This window comes from Moschus berezovskii, chromosome 20 (assembly GCF_049115385.1).
Source record: "Moschus berezovskii isolate FMDL1 chromosome 20, NW_MosBer_1.0, whole genome shotgun sequence".
NCBI lineage: Eukaryota > Metazoa > Chordata > Mammalia > Artiodactyla > Moschidae > Moschus > Moschus berezovskii.
In genome coordinates this window covers 32,790,268-32,808,480 of record NC_142479.1, presented here as the reverse complement: position 1 = coordinate 32,808,480, position 18,213 = coordinate 32,790,268, and the positions used below count along the sequence as shown (strand labels likewise).

The 18,213-nt window shown below is 35.5% G+C and overlaps 1 protein-coding gene across 2 annotated transcripts in view; it reads right to left on the bottom strand.

Annotated features, from left to right (window-relative positions):
* Positions 1-18,213, bottom strand: part of TAOK1 (TAO kinase 1) — a 110,094-nt gene that overhangs the window by 17,388 nt on the left and 74,493 nt on the right. For both annotated transcript variants that reach the window (XM_055402510.2, XM_088828742.1), the window contains 9 exons: positions 16,417-16,584; positions 13,960-14,163; positions 12,076-12,210; positions 9,367-9,603; positions 7,149-7,277; positions 6,856-7,059; positions 4,861-5,100; positions 2,676-2,888; positions 1,599-1,781 (listed from right to left, as the gene is read on the bottom strand). In XM_055402510.2, the coding sequence (XP_055258485.1) occupies positions 1,599-1,781; positions 2,676-2,888; positions 4,861-5,100; positions 6,856-7,059; positions 7,149-7,277; positions 9,367-9,603; positions 12,076-12,210; positions 13,960-14,163; positions 16,417-16,584 (1,713 nt within the window). The remainder of the gene's footprint in view (positions 1-1,598; positions 1,782-2,675; positions 2,889-4,860; positions 5,101-6,855; positions 7,060-7,148; positions 7,278-9,366; positions 9,604-12,075; positions 12,211-13,959; positions 14,164-16,416; positions 16,585-18,213) is intronic.

Genomic DNA, 18,213 nt, shown 5'->3' with positions numbered 1-18,213 from the left:
AGTGTTTTTGCTCTGGCTCCATCCCTTCATTCTTTCTAGAGTTATTTCTCCACTGCTCTCCAGTAGCATATAGGGCACCTACCAACCTGGGGAGTTCCTCATTCAGTATCCTATCATTTTGCCTTTTCATATTGTTCATGGGGTTCTCAAGGCAAGAATACTGAAGTAGTTTGCCATTTCCTTCTCCAGTGGACCACATTCTGTCAGACCTCTCCACCATGACCAGCCCATCTTGGGTGGCCCCACACAGCATGGCTTAGTTTCATTGAATTAGACAACGACCCCCACGCCCAAGGTCAGGGTGGCGGCTGAGAGGAGCAACCCCATGTCCAAGTAGCGGTGGCTCCGTGGGCGCAGGAGGGCCAAGAGGAGCTACTCCACATTCAAGGTCAGGAGGGGCGGCCGTGAGGAGATACCCCTCGTCCAAGGTAAGGAGCAGTGGCTACGCTTTGCTGGAGCAGCTGTGGACACTCCATGACCAAGGTAAGAGAAACCCAAGTAAGATGGTAGGTATCGCGAGAGGGCATCAGAAGGCAGATACACTGAAATCATAACCACAGAAAACTAGTCAATCTGATCACACGGACCACAGCCTTATCTAACTCAATGAAATCTTATTAGTAATATCCTATTTATATTTTAAGAATATATTTTTAATTTAGTAAGGCATTCTATTTTTATCAGAAGAACTACTGGAAGTAGAGGAAAATCTATGGACCACTGGTCTAGAAACCATGACAACTTTTAATAAATTAGACAAATACTAACATACAAAAGATCATTGGACCTAAGACTAATCACCTGCTGGGAACTTATGGCTCAGGAATTCTGAATATAGCTCTGAATCCTGGGTACAACTGGTATTCTATTACTTCTTATGACAGAACTTTCCTTTATCTTTCAAAATTTAAAAATCTCTGTCCATTAGCTTTCCCCCCAAATATGCACACACACAGAAAACACAGCTATAATACCGTAAAGAATGGAAATAAATTTGGGGATTCTAGTTCTATTCTCTAATATATCTGACAAAGAATAAGTTAAAAGAGAGAAGAGAGAGAGGAAAAAAAGATACATCTAGAAGTAACTATTTCAGCTTGTGTAGAACAGGTTTTACCTTCTGTGTCCTAGTACTCTTCCACCAGTCTGTATAGTTCCAGGCCCAGGATTATAAGAGTAAAGTATATATTCCAAATCTTTTGCCTCTGCCTCTCTCAGGCAACTACTAAAGTTCTTTTTCTTCTAAGAAAAGAAGTTTTTTATCTAAGTTTTTCACCAACCTCTTTAGGTAGAGCTAGGTACACAAAAAAAGTGAGGAATACAGAGCCAGAGGTACTCACAATTCAACTGTCTTCACATAACCCCATATCCTTCCTCTAGCATTAACTACTTAATTATATTCCCTTGATGTTTAGAATTCATTAAGGTTCATTACTGAATCAATAATTTTAAAGAAAAACACTACAAAATTAGAATTAAGGAAATATGGTATGGGAAAACAACCTAATGCCACCTCTCTCAATATGAAAAATGTATTTATAAAATACTTCTGATGAAAGCAAATGTTACCACAAATAACTTCCTTCTATCATCTATACCTTTTGTTCTAAGAGTGCCCTGCGGAGGGAGACCCTCTGTTCAAGCTCCCGAAGCTCTCGATCATGCTGTGCCTCCGCTTGCATCTTGATTTTGCTCTGATACGCATTTAACAGCTCCAGTTCCTGCTGCAGCTGCATCTTCAAAACCTGGCACTCTGCTTCCTGTGCTTCATCCAAACGCAGCTGAAAGAGAGGGAAAAAAACAGATATATCCTACTGTGGACTATTTATTCAAGATCTATGGAAAGGAGGTGTGAGAAAAGGCAGACTACTCTTTTATAGGATAGACAATTGTTCTCTCTTGTGTCTTGGAGTAAACATCTCTGAAAAAGGAAGGCACAGTAACCAATGATGATAATAAGAAGATAAAAGCGATCATATGCTATTTGGAGGATGTCTGTACAACCATATTTTTCTTAAGAAAAATCTAGAATCTGATGAAGTGATAGAAGACCCTCTCTTCTCTGCAACGAAAATAATTATAGAACAGGGACCAGCAAACTACAGCTCCAGACCAAATTTCGACAGTTGCCTGTTTTAATTAATTAATTTTATAGTATGCTAATTAAGAATGGTTTTTATATTTTATATGGCTATAATATAAGTACTCACATAATATCCTCAATTTTGAATCCTGGCCCACAAAATCTAAAATATTAACTATCTATCTGGCCCTTTAAGAAAAAGTTCACAAAACTTATATAGAAAATACTTTGTATTTGCCTCCATTAAAATGTGACCATTTAGATTTCTAAAATAGTACCTCTTTTTGCCCAATGCCTAACAAAGCTGTTGCTCTAATCTTGGTATACTCTTGGGATATGCACTAAACACCTGAGAGGCACTGGCAAGGAGCCTATTTACAATCTCATGTCTAAATGTTTCAATGAGAATTCTATATAAATCATGCCTACTTCCAAACAACGCAGAGACAGGAAAAATACAGATAACCACTACTATTTCGCAGGCTGTAGGAGAGCTACCACTTCCTATTAGTGTTTTAATTACTGAGACTTCATTCAGGGGGTGGAAGAAAAGGGGCCCTGAATTTGTTTTGCCTAAATAACACAAACTCACTGCTTGGGTGGAGAGCATTTCATTAATGCTGTGGTCATATTGTTCAGCCAAGATGGCTAACTTCCGGGTCTGCTCCTCCTTGAGCCGTTTCAGAACAGCTTTGTGCTCACTCTTTGGTGTAGTCTCCAATAGGTGATTTCTTAATGCTTTGTACTGTCTGGTTTGGATTTTACAGGTGTCCTGAAACTGCTTTTTTATTTGGAGTTCTTTAGACTGAGAAGGAAAAAAAAAAGATATATATAATTTTTAACATATGGCATTTGGTACACCTTATGCTTATGAAAAAAAAAGACTATTAGGAGAAAGGGAGAGGGAAAAACAAAATGGTTAGATCATAAGGTTGCAGGTACAGTATGTTTCTACTTGGCTATTAGGTCAAACCATTAGATTCTACGTATTACAAGAGCTCCAATTTAAAACATTAGAATACCAAGTACCTCATCTTTCATATGACTTCAAGTAGTACTCATTATTTTGGTAACAGTTACAAATAAATATTAAAATTAATTTTGATTACTGTGTATATTGATGACAGAAAATTAAATTTCTTCTCATGCATTAAGAATAGTAGATATAAAAGTTTTTTATTGGCCAGACAATATCTTATCAGATTTCTAAGGCAGAAAATAAGCATATTTATTGTTTCTTATCTAAGACACCTTGCTCCAATTTCTTTTAATGACAATCTCAACTCTGACTACAGTCTGTGACAGACCCCACAAAAGCAGGCTACACTAACATTATTATAATTATCTTTCCCTTAAGGGGAATAAACTGTGGGGCAAGGGAGGGGACAGCCCTTCTTGAGGTGATGATAAAAGACATGAACTATATAAACATTCTAGAGATAAAACAATTTGAGTTCAGAGACAAAGGGGTTTGGTTTTAGTTTTTGGTTAATCACAGGTTAGTTATTTCTATGAACAAAATTTGAGAAGATGAGATATATTTCTATAAGGTATATTGTTCAAGCCTACAAGTGAGAATTTACTCATGTACTTCACTAAGGCAGAAGCTATAGTTGAAATATTGACTGGTTGATTCAGTGTGCAACAAATGCATATAAAACCAAAGTAACATACTTTTCAAGGAAGTAACTATTCATCCTCTCCACCACCTCTGCCAATAAATACCAAAATATCAAATACACAGCTTCCGTATTTTGTACCAACCATGTCATTAAGTTACAGCCATCCTGTGAAAGGTCAAGAAATGCCTCACTACAAAGAGAAACTCTTAGTGCAGCTATGTTTAGTGGTGCCACTCTTAAATACTGTTCCTGGTTAACAATATTGAAAGAATAGTCAAGTTAGCCAGGAATGGGACAATGACATTTAGCCATTCTTTTCTACCTCTGTATAACAGCCTTCAGTCTTTTAAAAGTTTTTATTTTTAAAATATTGTGTCAAGAAAACACTGCAATTATTCCACACCACTAGTCTAATGAGAGGGAAAAAAAAACTCCTTGAAAAATGTGCTTTTTCTTTAAGAAGAGTAATACTTGTACCAAGAATAAACTATACCCCTTAATGTTTGACTCAAGTGAAAACAAGAGGAATGTTAAGTTACAGTTGTTTCTACTCATCTAACATTGACAAATCATCATCTGGATGGCAGATGAAGAAACAACAGAGCAGGCAACAGGTGTGAATCACCTACTCTGTTGACACGGGTACCCCAGTCCTCCCCAAATCCCAGCTAAATTACATAAGTAGTAAAACTGATGTCCCCGTCTCCTTTAAATTCCTGGAGAAAGTCGAAAGATGCAACTATTAGGGAAACAAAAATGGGATAACTTGATGTTAAAATCAAGTCAGTTTTGTTCAAATTGAGTAAGTAGATACAGATACATCACTAAGAGGAAATGGTCATTTTCTTCCCTAGTAAAGTAACAGCAATTTCCTTTATGGAAAATCTTGAGCTCATTTGCCATCAAAAGCAGACACTCTATTCAAAGCCTGACTATAATTGTGAAACATTGTTTTTTGCCTCACTTTTTGTATAGTATCTGCAAAGATCACACTAGTGTTGACAAACTTTCAAACTGAAAAGGTAATAATAAGAAAGAGAAAGGAAATGTTAAACACAAACAACTCTATGCCAAGCCCTACTGCTGCTAACTTTAAAATCATCATTCATTTCACAGACATGTTACTTAAATAACTTTAGCTTAGGCTAAAGGTACCTTCAGACTCTTAGGCTGTTGTCGAACCTCCATGACATGCTTTCGCCTTAGCTCTCGTTCTCTTCGCTTATTATATTCTAGCTGGTTAGTGAGCTCAGTTTGATGCTGTAATCTGATCAACTCACAGCGCATCTTCTGAATTGTGTTGAGGTGGCGGAACTCCAATTCTTGCATGGATTCATGCTGTCGCAGTAGCATGGCATGCTCTAAGTCCTTCTGAGTCTGTCTTTTATTTAACTCCTAATCCATAATACAAAAGACAAAGGTATATTTATCGCTATACAATGCCAGGGGAAAAAACCCTAAGAAACAGATTAACCAGGAAACAAATGTAATCCTCAGATTCAATAATGACTGCACAGTAAATATCAGATTTTATGACCTATACAGTAGTAAATGGGCAATTAGTAAAGACAAATTTCCTTATTCTATTCATTTACTATTCATTAATACTAGTTTATGCCATAAGCTTAAAACATATCAAATCTCAGTAGATTTAATGTCCTTCTTTCTTTCCTTCTTTCATTGTTTCCCAATTTTATTTGAAGAGAACCCCAAAGCCATTTTTTTAATTTCTTCAGAATGTCCTATCCAATTCTATTACATGCAGTATACCCAGTATAGTGTAATGGATAAGAACATGGACCTGGCTCTGCTACCTACAGTCACCAAGTCCTTGGGGGTTAGTTGTTTAAACCTTACGTGCTTTAGTTTCATCACTTTTCAAAGAAATAATAGTATAACTATTGTATAGTTTTAATGTGAGGATGAAATGAATTCATAAACAGAAAGTTCTCAGAACAATACCTAGCACATGATGCTCAATAAATGTTCTAATTCCTTTTTCTTTCTTTCAGATTAAAAAGAACAAGTGTAAAACACACACACACATGTCAAACCTATTCCCTTTGCCCCTGCAAACCCTTTCTGCAAAGGACAACAGTTTGAAGAAAATGCTTCCCAATCTTCCCCATGTTACTGTGAAACAACTATTATACAAAAACTTATAGTTTTAAAAACTGAGTAACAATATAACAATACAGGCATATAATGTGCTTTCTTCAGCTAACAATATAATGGACATATAGACAGATCTGATCAGTATATACAGATCTTTTATTTAAGTTTCACCATAGGTTTCTGCTTTGAAATACTATAATTTTCCATTTTTTGCTTTATAAAAAATTTTTCATTAAATGTTGATGCATCATGCATCATATAATCATGTTATTATTTCTTTAGGATAGAGTTCTAGAAGTGGATTTGTAGGTAAAAGCATATGAGCTCCAAAAGGGCAGTATGTTTTTTTTTTAAATTAATTTATTTTTTTTATTTTACAATATTATATTGGTTGGTTTTGCCATACATTGACATGAAAAAAGGGCAGTATTAATTTATACTCTTACCAACAATGCACATTTCCCAATGCCGTTACTAGGATTCAATGTTGCCAGTTTGTTAAACTGTTCTTATTTAACTGATGCAACTATTTCAATTTGAATTTAATTATTAGTAAATCTGAACAATTATGCTATACTTGAAGTTTATTTTAAGCCACTCTTGGAAACAAGCTAATCTGTGCTCAGAGGTATCCCTGATACTGTTTGTCTTCCCTGACACAAGAGCTTCTATGTTTGCTCAATTAAGTACATGATTATTAAAAAAGTATTTAATGGTAACACATGGAGGATATAAAGACTGGAAGAAAACAAAACCAGTGACTTCATAAAATTTTCATTCTAGGCAAGAAGAGAAACTTCTCCCCCAAAAGTGTGTGTGCATAGGAGAGAGAAGTGCAGAGAAGAATCTTTAAATAAGAAGGAGGATTTGGATATCAGGGGAGGCATTTCTGAGGAGAGACGCGAGTGGGGGGAAGCAAGCCATGTAGATAATCTAAGAAAGAAGAATTCAGACTGAGGGAGGCACAAGTGCAAAGGCCCTGAGACTGAGAAGGGACTAACATATTTTCAGAAAAGATTCGAGTTTCACACATACCTCCCTGACAAGGTCCTGCTCTAAGTTATGACGCCCAAGTAACATTCTTCTCTTGAAGCGACGGCATTCCAACTCTAGATACTGTCTCTGACGCCGTAGAAGATTAGCCTCTTCTTCTGCTTGGAAATGCTGTATATTCTCCTTCTGCTTTGAAAGCCACTCCTGTTTTTCTTTTTTAGGGGTGCTCTGATTTTCATTCAGCTCCTGGCAACATAAAAAACAATTCAGTTCAAAATACATAAAAATCAATTGCATAAATGTATCATGTGGTATTTAGTATTAAATAAAAGTACCTCCTTAAGCTGCTCTTTTCGAAGTTTATATTCTCTTTTCTGAGACTCCAAAAAGCTGTTTAGTTCTTTCTTCTGTTGGGCCTGAATATGTTGCTGAAATTTTTTCTCTTCATTGGCCATCACTTTAGCCTATGAGAAATTTAAAAAATGGATCAAATTAGTTAAGTAGACAGATTCAAAGCAACAGTTTAATATATACCACTTAGGATAAAATCTGTATAAGCATTACCAAAATAAGAACATTCAACAAATTACTAATAAGTATTACTTAAGCATTTTATTTGCATTTCAGAGAACCAGTAAAATGGGACTAATCTTTAAAATGTTGACCTATTACAGAATTAAAAAGCTTTCACCTTTTAAAAAATTTAACAATATGCCCCCCAATAAAAAAATAAGTATTTATTCAAAATATAATAAAACCATATTTTATCTAGATTGACTTGTATATTAAATAATATACTCCTCTTCAAAGCAAACTCTGACCTTTAACTTATACATTAATTAACAATGTAAATATTAGATACATATATATCACACTGTTTTATTTCTGATTACATATGATTACATATGCAATGTATATTCATTGTGGATCATTTAGAAAATACAGAAAAACACAAAGAAAAATCTTGTATGATTTTAGCACTCAGAGAAAAACAATAAAAACAGTTTGGTACACACCTTTCCTATTTTTTCTATGTATGCATACATTTTAAATAAATCTGTAATCACACTGCATGTCCTATGTCATGATCTGCTTTTCTAAATATGTTAGTATCTATCTCTTCCCAAGTTATTAAAAATACTTTCTAATGCCCAACAGGATTCTAAATATCTATACATTCTTTACTCAAATTAACTCAAAATTAAATAATTATTTACTCAATAAATTATTTTGCCAATTCTCTACTATTGTGATTGCAGCCATGAAATTAAAAGACGCTTACTCCTTGGAAGGAAAGTTATGACCAATCTAGACAGCATATTAAAAAGCAGAGACATTACTTTGCCAACAAAGGTCCATCTAAGTCAAGGCTATGATTTTTCCAGTGGTCGTGTATAGATGTGAGAATTGGACTGTGAAGAAAGCTGATTGCCGAAGATTTGATGCTTTTGAACTGTGGTGTTGGAGAAGACTCTTGAGAGTCCCTTGGACTGCAAGGAGATCCAACCAGTCCATCCTAAAGGAGATCAGTCCTGGGTGTTCATTGGAAGGACTGATGCTGAAGCTCAAACTCCAATACTTTGGCCACCTCATGCGAAGAGTTGACTCACTGGAAAAGACCCTGATGCTGGGAGGGATTGGGGGCAGGAGGAGAAGGGGATGACAGAGGATGAGATGGCTGGATGGCATCACCGACTCGATGGACATGAGTTCAGGTAAACTCCGGGAGTTGGTGATGGACAGGGAGGCCTGGTATGCTGTGATTCATGGGGTCACAAAGAGTTGGACATGACTGAGCGACTGAACTGAACTACTATTATGAGAGTGGGTCTTTTAATTTTGGGGGGGGTGGTGGAGAAGGTGAACAAGGTAACTGTAATAAATAATGCCTCCATGTGGACTAACTAGATGTATTTCTAAATATTGTGTTAATTTACTGAGAAGCTTACATTTTACTTGACAAATGTGACTATCAAAATAAAATTTAACTGATGGGACATCAATATCATTAGGCTTCCCATAGAAGAATCCTAAAAAATATATACTTAAATCATATAGTAGAATGACACATTTGTAAATAAACAAAATGGGCCAAATCTTAATTTGAATCTCTCTTAACTTATTATCTCTAACATTTTGTTAAATTATAGTAATCTTTAATTTTTCTGATATTAAAATGCTACTATAAATTGAAGGAAGGTTTCTAAAAAACACACAAAGAGAATCATAAATGATTTTTTGAGACCTATATCACCTATTGATAGATGATTAAGAAACTCCTCATACTATCAGAGTACCTAGGGCCTAGAATGGTTGCATGATTTACCCACTGTGGTACAATAAAACTATGAGCGTTAGGAAATAATCCAATGTCTATTGGTTCCCAGACTTAGTACCTGATACTATACATGTTATATATAAATGCTTCTCCCTATTCCCAGTTGGAACTGGCTTGGTTTTAGGGAAAATATCCTAACATCAAAATGCCATCTTGGTTAATTCTGAGATGCTTATGATCTACAGTAAATAAAATAATAATAGTGAATCAGCCACCTCTTTTTCCATAGCAGCCTGATGTTTTTTGATAAGTTTCTCCATTTCTGCAGCAAAATTGTTACGCTGTGTTTCAAGATCTTTGTCTAATCTGAGGCGATGTTCATCCATCTCAGCCTTTAACTTATTTTCCAGAGTCATCAGCTGCTTTTGATGTTGCCGCCTCATTCTCTTATAGCCAGACATTTGTTCTCTAAGTTCAGAGTCCTGCTCATGTTCCTGCATTTGCCTTGTAACCTAGACACACAAACAATGGAGAGAAACAGTAAAATAAAGCAAAACATTTTTTCTTTCAGAAGCATTTTAGACCACTCTATTATTTATCCAAGTAGACAATTACTGTAAGAGATTCCAATGAGCAGTTTCCAATTAAAATTCCAGGCGATATTTTAAAGAAACAAATAAGCTAGTTCTAAAATTTACATAGAAATGTAAAGGAGCTACAAGAAGCAAAACATTCTTGAGGAAAAAAAGTTGGAAGACACACATTTCAGTAATCAAAATGGTGTGGTACTGGCAGAAGGATAGGCTGAACAGATCAAAGGAACCAAATAAAATCTAGAAATAGATCATATATATTTAGTCAACTGATTTTTCTACCAAAAAGTCAAGTTAGGTCAAAGAGGAAACAAATGTATTATCAAATTATAACTGCTTCTCTGTATATAAAACAAAAACAAAAACCTTGACTTCTATATCACTCTATACCAAAATTAATTTGAAAAGAATCATTTGATATAAACACAAAATCCAGAATCATAAAGTAGAAGAAATCACAGAACATCTTCATGACCATAGGGCAGACAAGTATTTTCTGGGCAGGACACAAAAAGCACTGACAATAAAGAAAAAAATGTGTAAACTGATTTTTTTAGTTGAGGTGAAATTCACATAATATGAAATAAATTATTTTAAAGTGAACAACACTAGCATTTAGTATGTATATGTATTTTCTTAGTTGATGGTTGGCATAATGCGTACCACTAAAAATACTTCAAACTGAATACCTAAGATCTATGTATTTTATTGTATAAAAAAAACCCCAAGGCAGAGCAGTCAGACTGACTTATAGTACATGGTACTTTTATTGAAAAATATAGCTACGTTTGTCTCTGTACACAAATCTACATACTGTATGAATGTTTTATCTGAAATAAATAGACTTAATAGGTTTAGGGATATGGATTTTAAGTTTTCCAAATCCATAACTTAAGAGAATTCCTCAGGAATCCCCTAGTTGTCCAGTGGTTAGGACTCTGTGCTTGCAATGCTGAGGGTGTGGGTTCAATCCCTGGTCCTGTAAGCTGAGTGGCATGACCAAAAAAAAAAAAGTTTCCTCAATTAATTTGAGGGAGCCAAAATTTGAGACAGAAGGCTTGCTTGGGAAACATTAATATGTGCCCAGTCACAAAGATGTTTTCCCAACAAGCTGGCCTTGTCCAGGTATTCGTTAAAATGGTCATGAAAAAACTAAGCAATCTTTGTTACTTGCTCTGTTCAAAGAATTATTTACATGTTGAAGAACAGTAGGAACGACTTATCATAGGGGATTGTGTTTATCTTTTTGTTTTTTAATTTATTTTTATTTCTGGCTGGGCTGGGTCTTCTCTAGTTCCTGACTGCAGGCCTTCTCTACTTGTGGCAAGTGGGGGCTACTGTCTAGTTGTGGAGCACAGGTTTCTCATTGTGATGGCTACTCTTGTTGCGGAGCATGAGCTCTAGGTGCTTGGGCTTCAGTAGTTGCAGCACATGGGTTTAGTTGCTCTTTGGCCTGTGGGATCTTCCAAGACCAGGGAATGAACCCATGTTCCCTGTGCTGGCAGGTGGATTCTTAACCACTGGACCACCAGGGAAGTCCAGGGGATGATGTTCTTGACCCCAGATGTCATTCAGATTCATGGGCCACAGCATGAGATTTACAAGATCTGTTATGTAGTTGATAATTCAGACAATTTCCATATATTTTTTTCTTTCTGTCATATTTACTAATAATCTATTTCCCTTTGATATCTTAACATCTTTCTATCCCCACCTTTATCATGTTTTGGTCCTACATCTCTGACTGATCAGGGTTATAAGCACCCCAGTATAACAAAATCCTTGTAATGAACAAATAATCCATTTTCATTATTTGGGAAGTCAGAAGAACTACATTTTAAGTATATCAAATTGGATTACTTGCTATTTCACAAACACTTCCCCTCATTTTTGTTAGCCTGTCAATTCTTAGGTGGAAACTACATTTTTTCTCTCCCCCGGTGCTTAAAACTAACCAATTATTAAAGGCTCAAATGATTTATAAATACTCACCCTAAATCAAAGGTAATCTGAATTCCTATTTAGTACCTTTTAACCCTCTGGATTGGGAAGATCCCCTGGAGAAGGGGATGGCTACCCACTTCTTTCCTGGAAAATTTCATGAACAGAGGAGCCCGGCAGGCTACAGTCCATCGATCGAAAGAGCTGGACACAACTGAGTGACTATCACTTTCAGCTCTCTTAAGCATTTAATATATTCTAATATATTTAGTTATTTGTATACATATCTCTCAGAGTGCTTTCTATAAGATCTTTCTCATAACAGGCAGTTAAATGCTGAATAAATATTCGAAATATAAAATACACACAAAAAAAGAGATATAATTATAGTGAATATAGATGCCAAGGTCTAACATGAAAAACGTATTTCTAATTTGGGGTAGTACATACCAGTGATGCGGTCCGTATAGTAGCAAAGTGTTCTCGATTACGGTAGTGTGATTTATGACGAGATACTTGAGGTGGAGACTGTGGATCCGATGCCCTTGTTCTAGGATCTCCCTCTTCTCTGTAATTTTCTTCCTCCTAGGCAAAGAAACAAACATTATTATCTGTTGTGAACAAACACAGTTTGGGTGAACTTTCTAGAAAATTAAATTTTAAAGACAAATGGATCAATAAATCTCAAAGACATAATTCTAAAAAGCAAAAACAAAAAATGGGAATGCTGACATTTTATTTTCAACATAATTTGAATCAGGAGACATTATTTCCTCAATGTATGAAACAGTATACAGAATCAGGATGATGAAACATTATGGCTAGATTTATATAATATTCATTAAGTGCAAAATTACAAAGCCTTAATATAACTTAAAAACAAAGATAATAAAACATGCAGCCAGTATTTTAAATAGCAGTAATAAAATTAATTACTCTAGGGCTCTTGGGTTTAAGAAGTAATAATATAGCTTAAAAAAACTTTATAGTACTCCTGCCACTGGTCCAAAGTAAACAAAAAATAATTGTAAAAATTTTAAGAATCAATGCCTTTCTTGATATATACATTACTTCCAATTACTGAAAAGGAAGTCAATTAGCAACCAATTAGTTACAGGAAGGCAATGGCAACCCACTCCAGTACTATTGCCTGGAAAATCCCATGGACGGAGGAGTCTGGTAGGCTGCAGTCCATGGGGTCACAAAGAGTTGGACACGACTGAGCCACTTCATTTTCACTTTTCACTTTCATGTGTTGCAGAAGGCAATGGCAACCTACTCCAGTGTTCTTGCCTGGAGAATCACAGGGACAGAGGAGCCTGGTAGGCTGCCATCTATGGGGCTGCACAGAGTCGGACACGACTGAAGTGACTTAGCAGCAACAGCAGCAGCAGCAGTTACAGGAATAATCTATTTTATGGCTGATCCTTTTGCCTAAGAATATAAACTCTTCATTTCATCCTCTACTCAGCCCCTGGGAACCTCTAATCCATTTTCTGTCTCTATGAATTTGCCTATTCTAGGTATTTCTTATAAAAGGAATTATAGAATATTTGTCCTTTTACATCTGACTTATATATCACTTAGCATAATGTTTTCAAAATTCACTGTTATATCATGTATCAGAATTTCCTTCCTTTGTATAACTGAATAATATTCACCATATGTATATACCATGGTTTTGTTTATCCATTCTTTCCACCTTTCATCTATTTGTGCCTAATAACTTTTTACGTAACACTACAAGCTGTGAAGTTAAAAAAGGAAGCATTCCTATTAATTGTTAAAAGGAGCTATCTGATCTTAAAATATTTTGAAGAACATTTAAAATTTTGCATTCAAAAGTATAATGACTAATGTAGTAAATACCCTTTATTTCCTAAACCCAGAATTTATATTTTTCCATAATTAGACTCTAAGTTTTATTTTAAAGCTGTAAACATTATATGGATAATGTAAAGTGACCAAAATCACTTTTGGTCACCATCCATCCTAATCCTTTCTCCCATGCTTCAAAAATATTTATACTAATATTACAATGAATTTCATGAGTATACCTACTATTTTTAAAGTACTTCATTTTCCATCTAAGTGACTTCAAATAATACATTATATATAGTATTTCTTCTAAGATATTTTTAAAATATTCTTTCCATATTCTGAAGACATTAGTTTTACAAACGCAGATATTACACTGGAAATTAACAAGCCTATTGCCATTTTCAAATAAGTTACTTATTTGAAACAGAAAAAAACATTAAACTCTAAACTAACCAGATGAAGAAAATTATTTACCAAAGCTGACTTTTTTTTCACTGAAATCCAAATACTCACAGGTTTTAAGTGGATGACAGAACTATTAGACATCACTGTGTGGTCTCCTTCCATCATGTCTAGCTCACTCTTGTCATCTGAGGCATCTGGAAGACTGTTAACACTACTACTTTGGCTACTGGCACTGATGGACATACTGGGAATAGACTGATTACTTCCAACACTATTCACTGTTCCCGTCCGTCCAACACCATGATCTTGTTCCTAGGGAAAAAAAGAGCAATAGGGTCAAATACCTCCATCTCTCTTGATTTCTTGAATAGAAGCATCAAGCACACTGCTTTACCAACAGTCTTTAGAAAGTCAGAGGTCTATCATGAGACATTCCCTTTATTTGGTGAAACCAGGAAGTTAATCCGTAACAGAAAAATAAACAAATAAAAATGACCAACAAGTAAACAACAAAAACCTGACCAACTATGTGAAGTCAATTTATGTTTTGGATTATTTCCAAAGTAAAGCATTTTCTCTAAATTGTCTGCCATTTTTTGAAATCCATTTTTACCACATATCTCACTGGGTATAGAGAGAGATTTTGCTCATTTCTCAATAATTCCCATGGTTAAAACAAGCCCCAACCATAAGAATTCCCTGGTGGTATGGTTTAGGAGTCCAGCACTTTCACTGTCAAGGAAGGGCCTGGGTTCAATCTCTGGTCAGGGAACTAAGAACCCACAAGCCACAGGGCGTGGAAAAAAAATAAATCAGAAAAAGAAGCCCCAACTTAAAAACAAAAAAAAAATCCTAGAAACACCTCCTTTCAGTTATTTTTTGTTGAAGTCTTTTGTAAGTATATTTTTCTTTCTTATGTAAAAATTCTACCACCAAAGAATTCCTATTTTTCTTAAACTAAAAATTATGTATTACATATACATATATACACACATATATATATAAAATCACAAGAATGTTTTTCTGAAGTGACCAGGCAAGCCAAGGTATCTAGGTACCAACATTTTAGTAGTGTTACCATACCAAAATTCTCTAAGATATGGAGAATTTAATATAGACATATGGTATATACAGAGGAACTTTTCTTATATCCCTAGCCTAACAGAGATACTGTTATAGATTTAACTATATGAGAAATTTATTAATTTCAAAACTTTACTTCATGTATCTAAGTTCAGTTCAGTCACTCAGTCGTGTCTGACTCTTTGCGACCCCATGAATCACAGCACGCCAGGCCTCCCTGTCCATCACCAACTCCCGGAGTTCACTCAAACTCATGTCCATCGAGTCGGTGATGCCATCCAGCCATCTCATTCTCTGTCGTCCCCGTCTCCTCCCACCCCCAAAACACCCCACAATAAAGTAGCCCAAAGCAATTTTCAAAAGACTATCATAAGAACTAAAAAATGAAAAAACCCAAAACTGTCAGTTAAGAAAATCTTGCATTTTATAGTTCAGTAATTTCACAGCACTATTAAAAAGTAACTGCTTCTAGTTTTCGAATGTAAAATGATATTTCTCACTGGAAAACAGTAAAAAACAAACCAAAGCTCTGGAATTCTGACAAAAGCAAAGAAAAGTGAAAATACTTATAGTAAAAAAGCTTTGTATGTCTATTTCAATGTGAGAAAGTTCTATAACATATCCATTGCAAATTTGTATTTCCATTCTCCCTAAAAAGCAACATGGAAAGAACTTGACCTTGAGAGTGAGAGCTATCTGAATTTGAACCCATATGCCTCTACCTACAGTGAGTAAACCACTGAGCCTTGCTTTACACATAGCTTCAATACTCTGGCTACTTGATGAGAAAAGCTGACTCATTGGAAAAGACCATGATGCTGGGAAAGACTGAAGGCAGGAGGAGAAGGGGATGACAGAGGATAAGATGGTTGGATGGCATCACTGACTCAATGGACATGAGTCTGAGCAAACTCTGGGAGATGGTGAAGGACAGGGAAGCCTGGTGTGTTGCAGACCACGGGGTCGCAGAGAGTCGGACACAACTGAGTGACTGAACTGAACTGAAAATAAGTATTTCAGAACTGTGTAGATGGAATGAAACTATGCAGAACTGAAAAGAAATGTCCTTGGTGATAGAGCAGAATGCTTAGTAACTTGCTAATGACTTGTCGGTGAGTACTGTCAACTTCCAGAGTCTATAATTTTATATATTTTCAAAAGCATGTCTCTCGCAATTGGGACAATAAGGCAAAAAAGGGTTCAGTGGCTAAGAAATTTGAAAGGGACAAGATTAAACAAAGCTGAATTTATTTATTTAATAAAAGACGTTGCTGAGTTTTACTATATATGCCAATGTGCACAACAAAGGGACTGAATTTAAAGAACACAAAACCGTTTTTCCCACATGGGATTTTATAGGACCAGTGTTAAGAAAACACAAATGGGAACAAGTGATATAAGAGATTCATGATGTAAAAGACAAGCTCCACAAGAAAAGAAGCTGATGAAGAGAGCTCAATATTTGATTCATTTCTAAATTACCTCCTCTTCTTCCTGTGCTTCTACTGCTGGTCCATTATGTGCCTCCTGGAACAGGAGTTTCTTCATCTTTCGATACTGCAGATTGTCCAGCTCTCTTACTGCATCTTTTGTCCTCTGAATAAGATCTATTAACACTGTTTCAGGGCGCTCCCGAAGAACAAACATGTGCTGGATAAAAGAATGTAAAAGTCAAGTTGAAACCTATATATTTCTCCACTAATACAAATGTACACCTCTCTTAGCTGCAGAAGGAAACGGCAATCCATTCCAGTATTCTTACCTGGAAAATTCCATAGACAGAAGAGACCAGTGGGCTATAGTCCATGGGATTGCAACTGAGTCAGACACAACTGAGCATGCACACATGCCCCCCTTCTTAGACTCTAGAGTTACTATCCTAAATAATCATCATAGAGAATGCATATAATCTATAGCTATTCTATTTCTGACTTCTTATACTTACAAAATCATTATTTATATATATTTACTCTGTGCCTACATTCTATACAAACTTTGGTCAACTAAAAATGTAGAGTTGAAATGATACAAGGGTTTAATTAAATACTAAGAAGTAAAGCACTATTACAGCCCTAAACAAATGCTAAAAAAGGTTTACATATTCTTAGAACTGTTGATTTCACAGAAAAGGCATGTCAGTTCTGAGTTTTACTAGGTTTCAAGAGAAATGCATTTACTGATGGTGAATTACGAAATATAAACCTGGATATTGTGGGTTCCTTTATATGTTACATAAACAATATTCTTCATAAAACACCAGTCGATTAAAAGGCATATTGTTAGTGACTTTCACTAACATTGAATAAAACTTTACCTTATCAAATACGGAAAAGTAGAAAGAACAATTCCACCTTTAGAATATCACTGCTACATTCTAATACATTTCTTTTCAGAAATTTTCTATATACAGATTTTTGTTTTCAGTTCAGTTCAGTCGCTCAGCTGCGTCCAACTCTCCACGACCCCATGAATCACAGCACGCCAGGCCTCCCTGTCCATCACCAACTCCCGGAGTTCACTCAAACTCATGTCCACAGAGTCGGTGATGCCATCCAACCATCTCATTCTCTATCGTCCCCTTCTCCCGCCCCCAAACTTTCTCAGCATCAGAGTCTTTTCCAGTGAGTCAACTCATCACATGAGGTGGCCAAAGTTTGTAAATTATATAGATTGCAGAAAGACACTTTCTGCTCTTGACTTCATGAGATGCCCCTGAATTTCTGTAACATTTACCTTTTTTGTTAGCCAAACTTACTTCTCTATGTAAAGAGTTCTAACTATACCGTAGTTGGTTCTGCTTCACTATCATAAGACTGTTACTTCAAATTCATAAACATAATGCCTACAGAATATTTCATCAAAGGTTTATGCCAAAGTTCCATTACCCTAATTCTGGACAGTTATTTTCAACTTTTAATTCAGAGATAAATAGCTTCATAGAATTCTTTTAAAAATTTAAAAATTCATTAGAATTTTTTTCTATTTTTTTTAAATGATGAATCATGAAAGAAATGTCAGGCCAAGGGGAAAGAAACACTTGCTAGATATTTCCTATCATTTCCAATAAGGCTGTGCCAATATATGCTATCAACTAGGTAAATGAACACCATATTCAGACCTGGAACCTAATCACCAAATACCAAATACCTGGGCTTGGTAGGTTGGGTTATACCCAAAGAGCTTCTTTCACCTATATTGGGCAAGTATGAGAAACAAGTCACATTTTTCCTTTTTCCTGAGCCTAGGCTTGGTATGTATCACTATTTACCAATACAATAT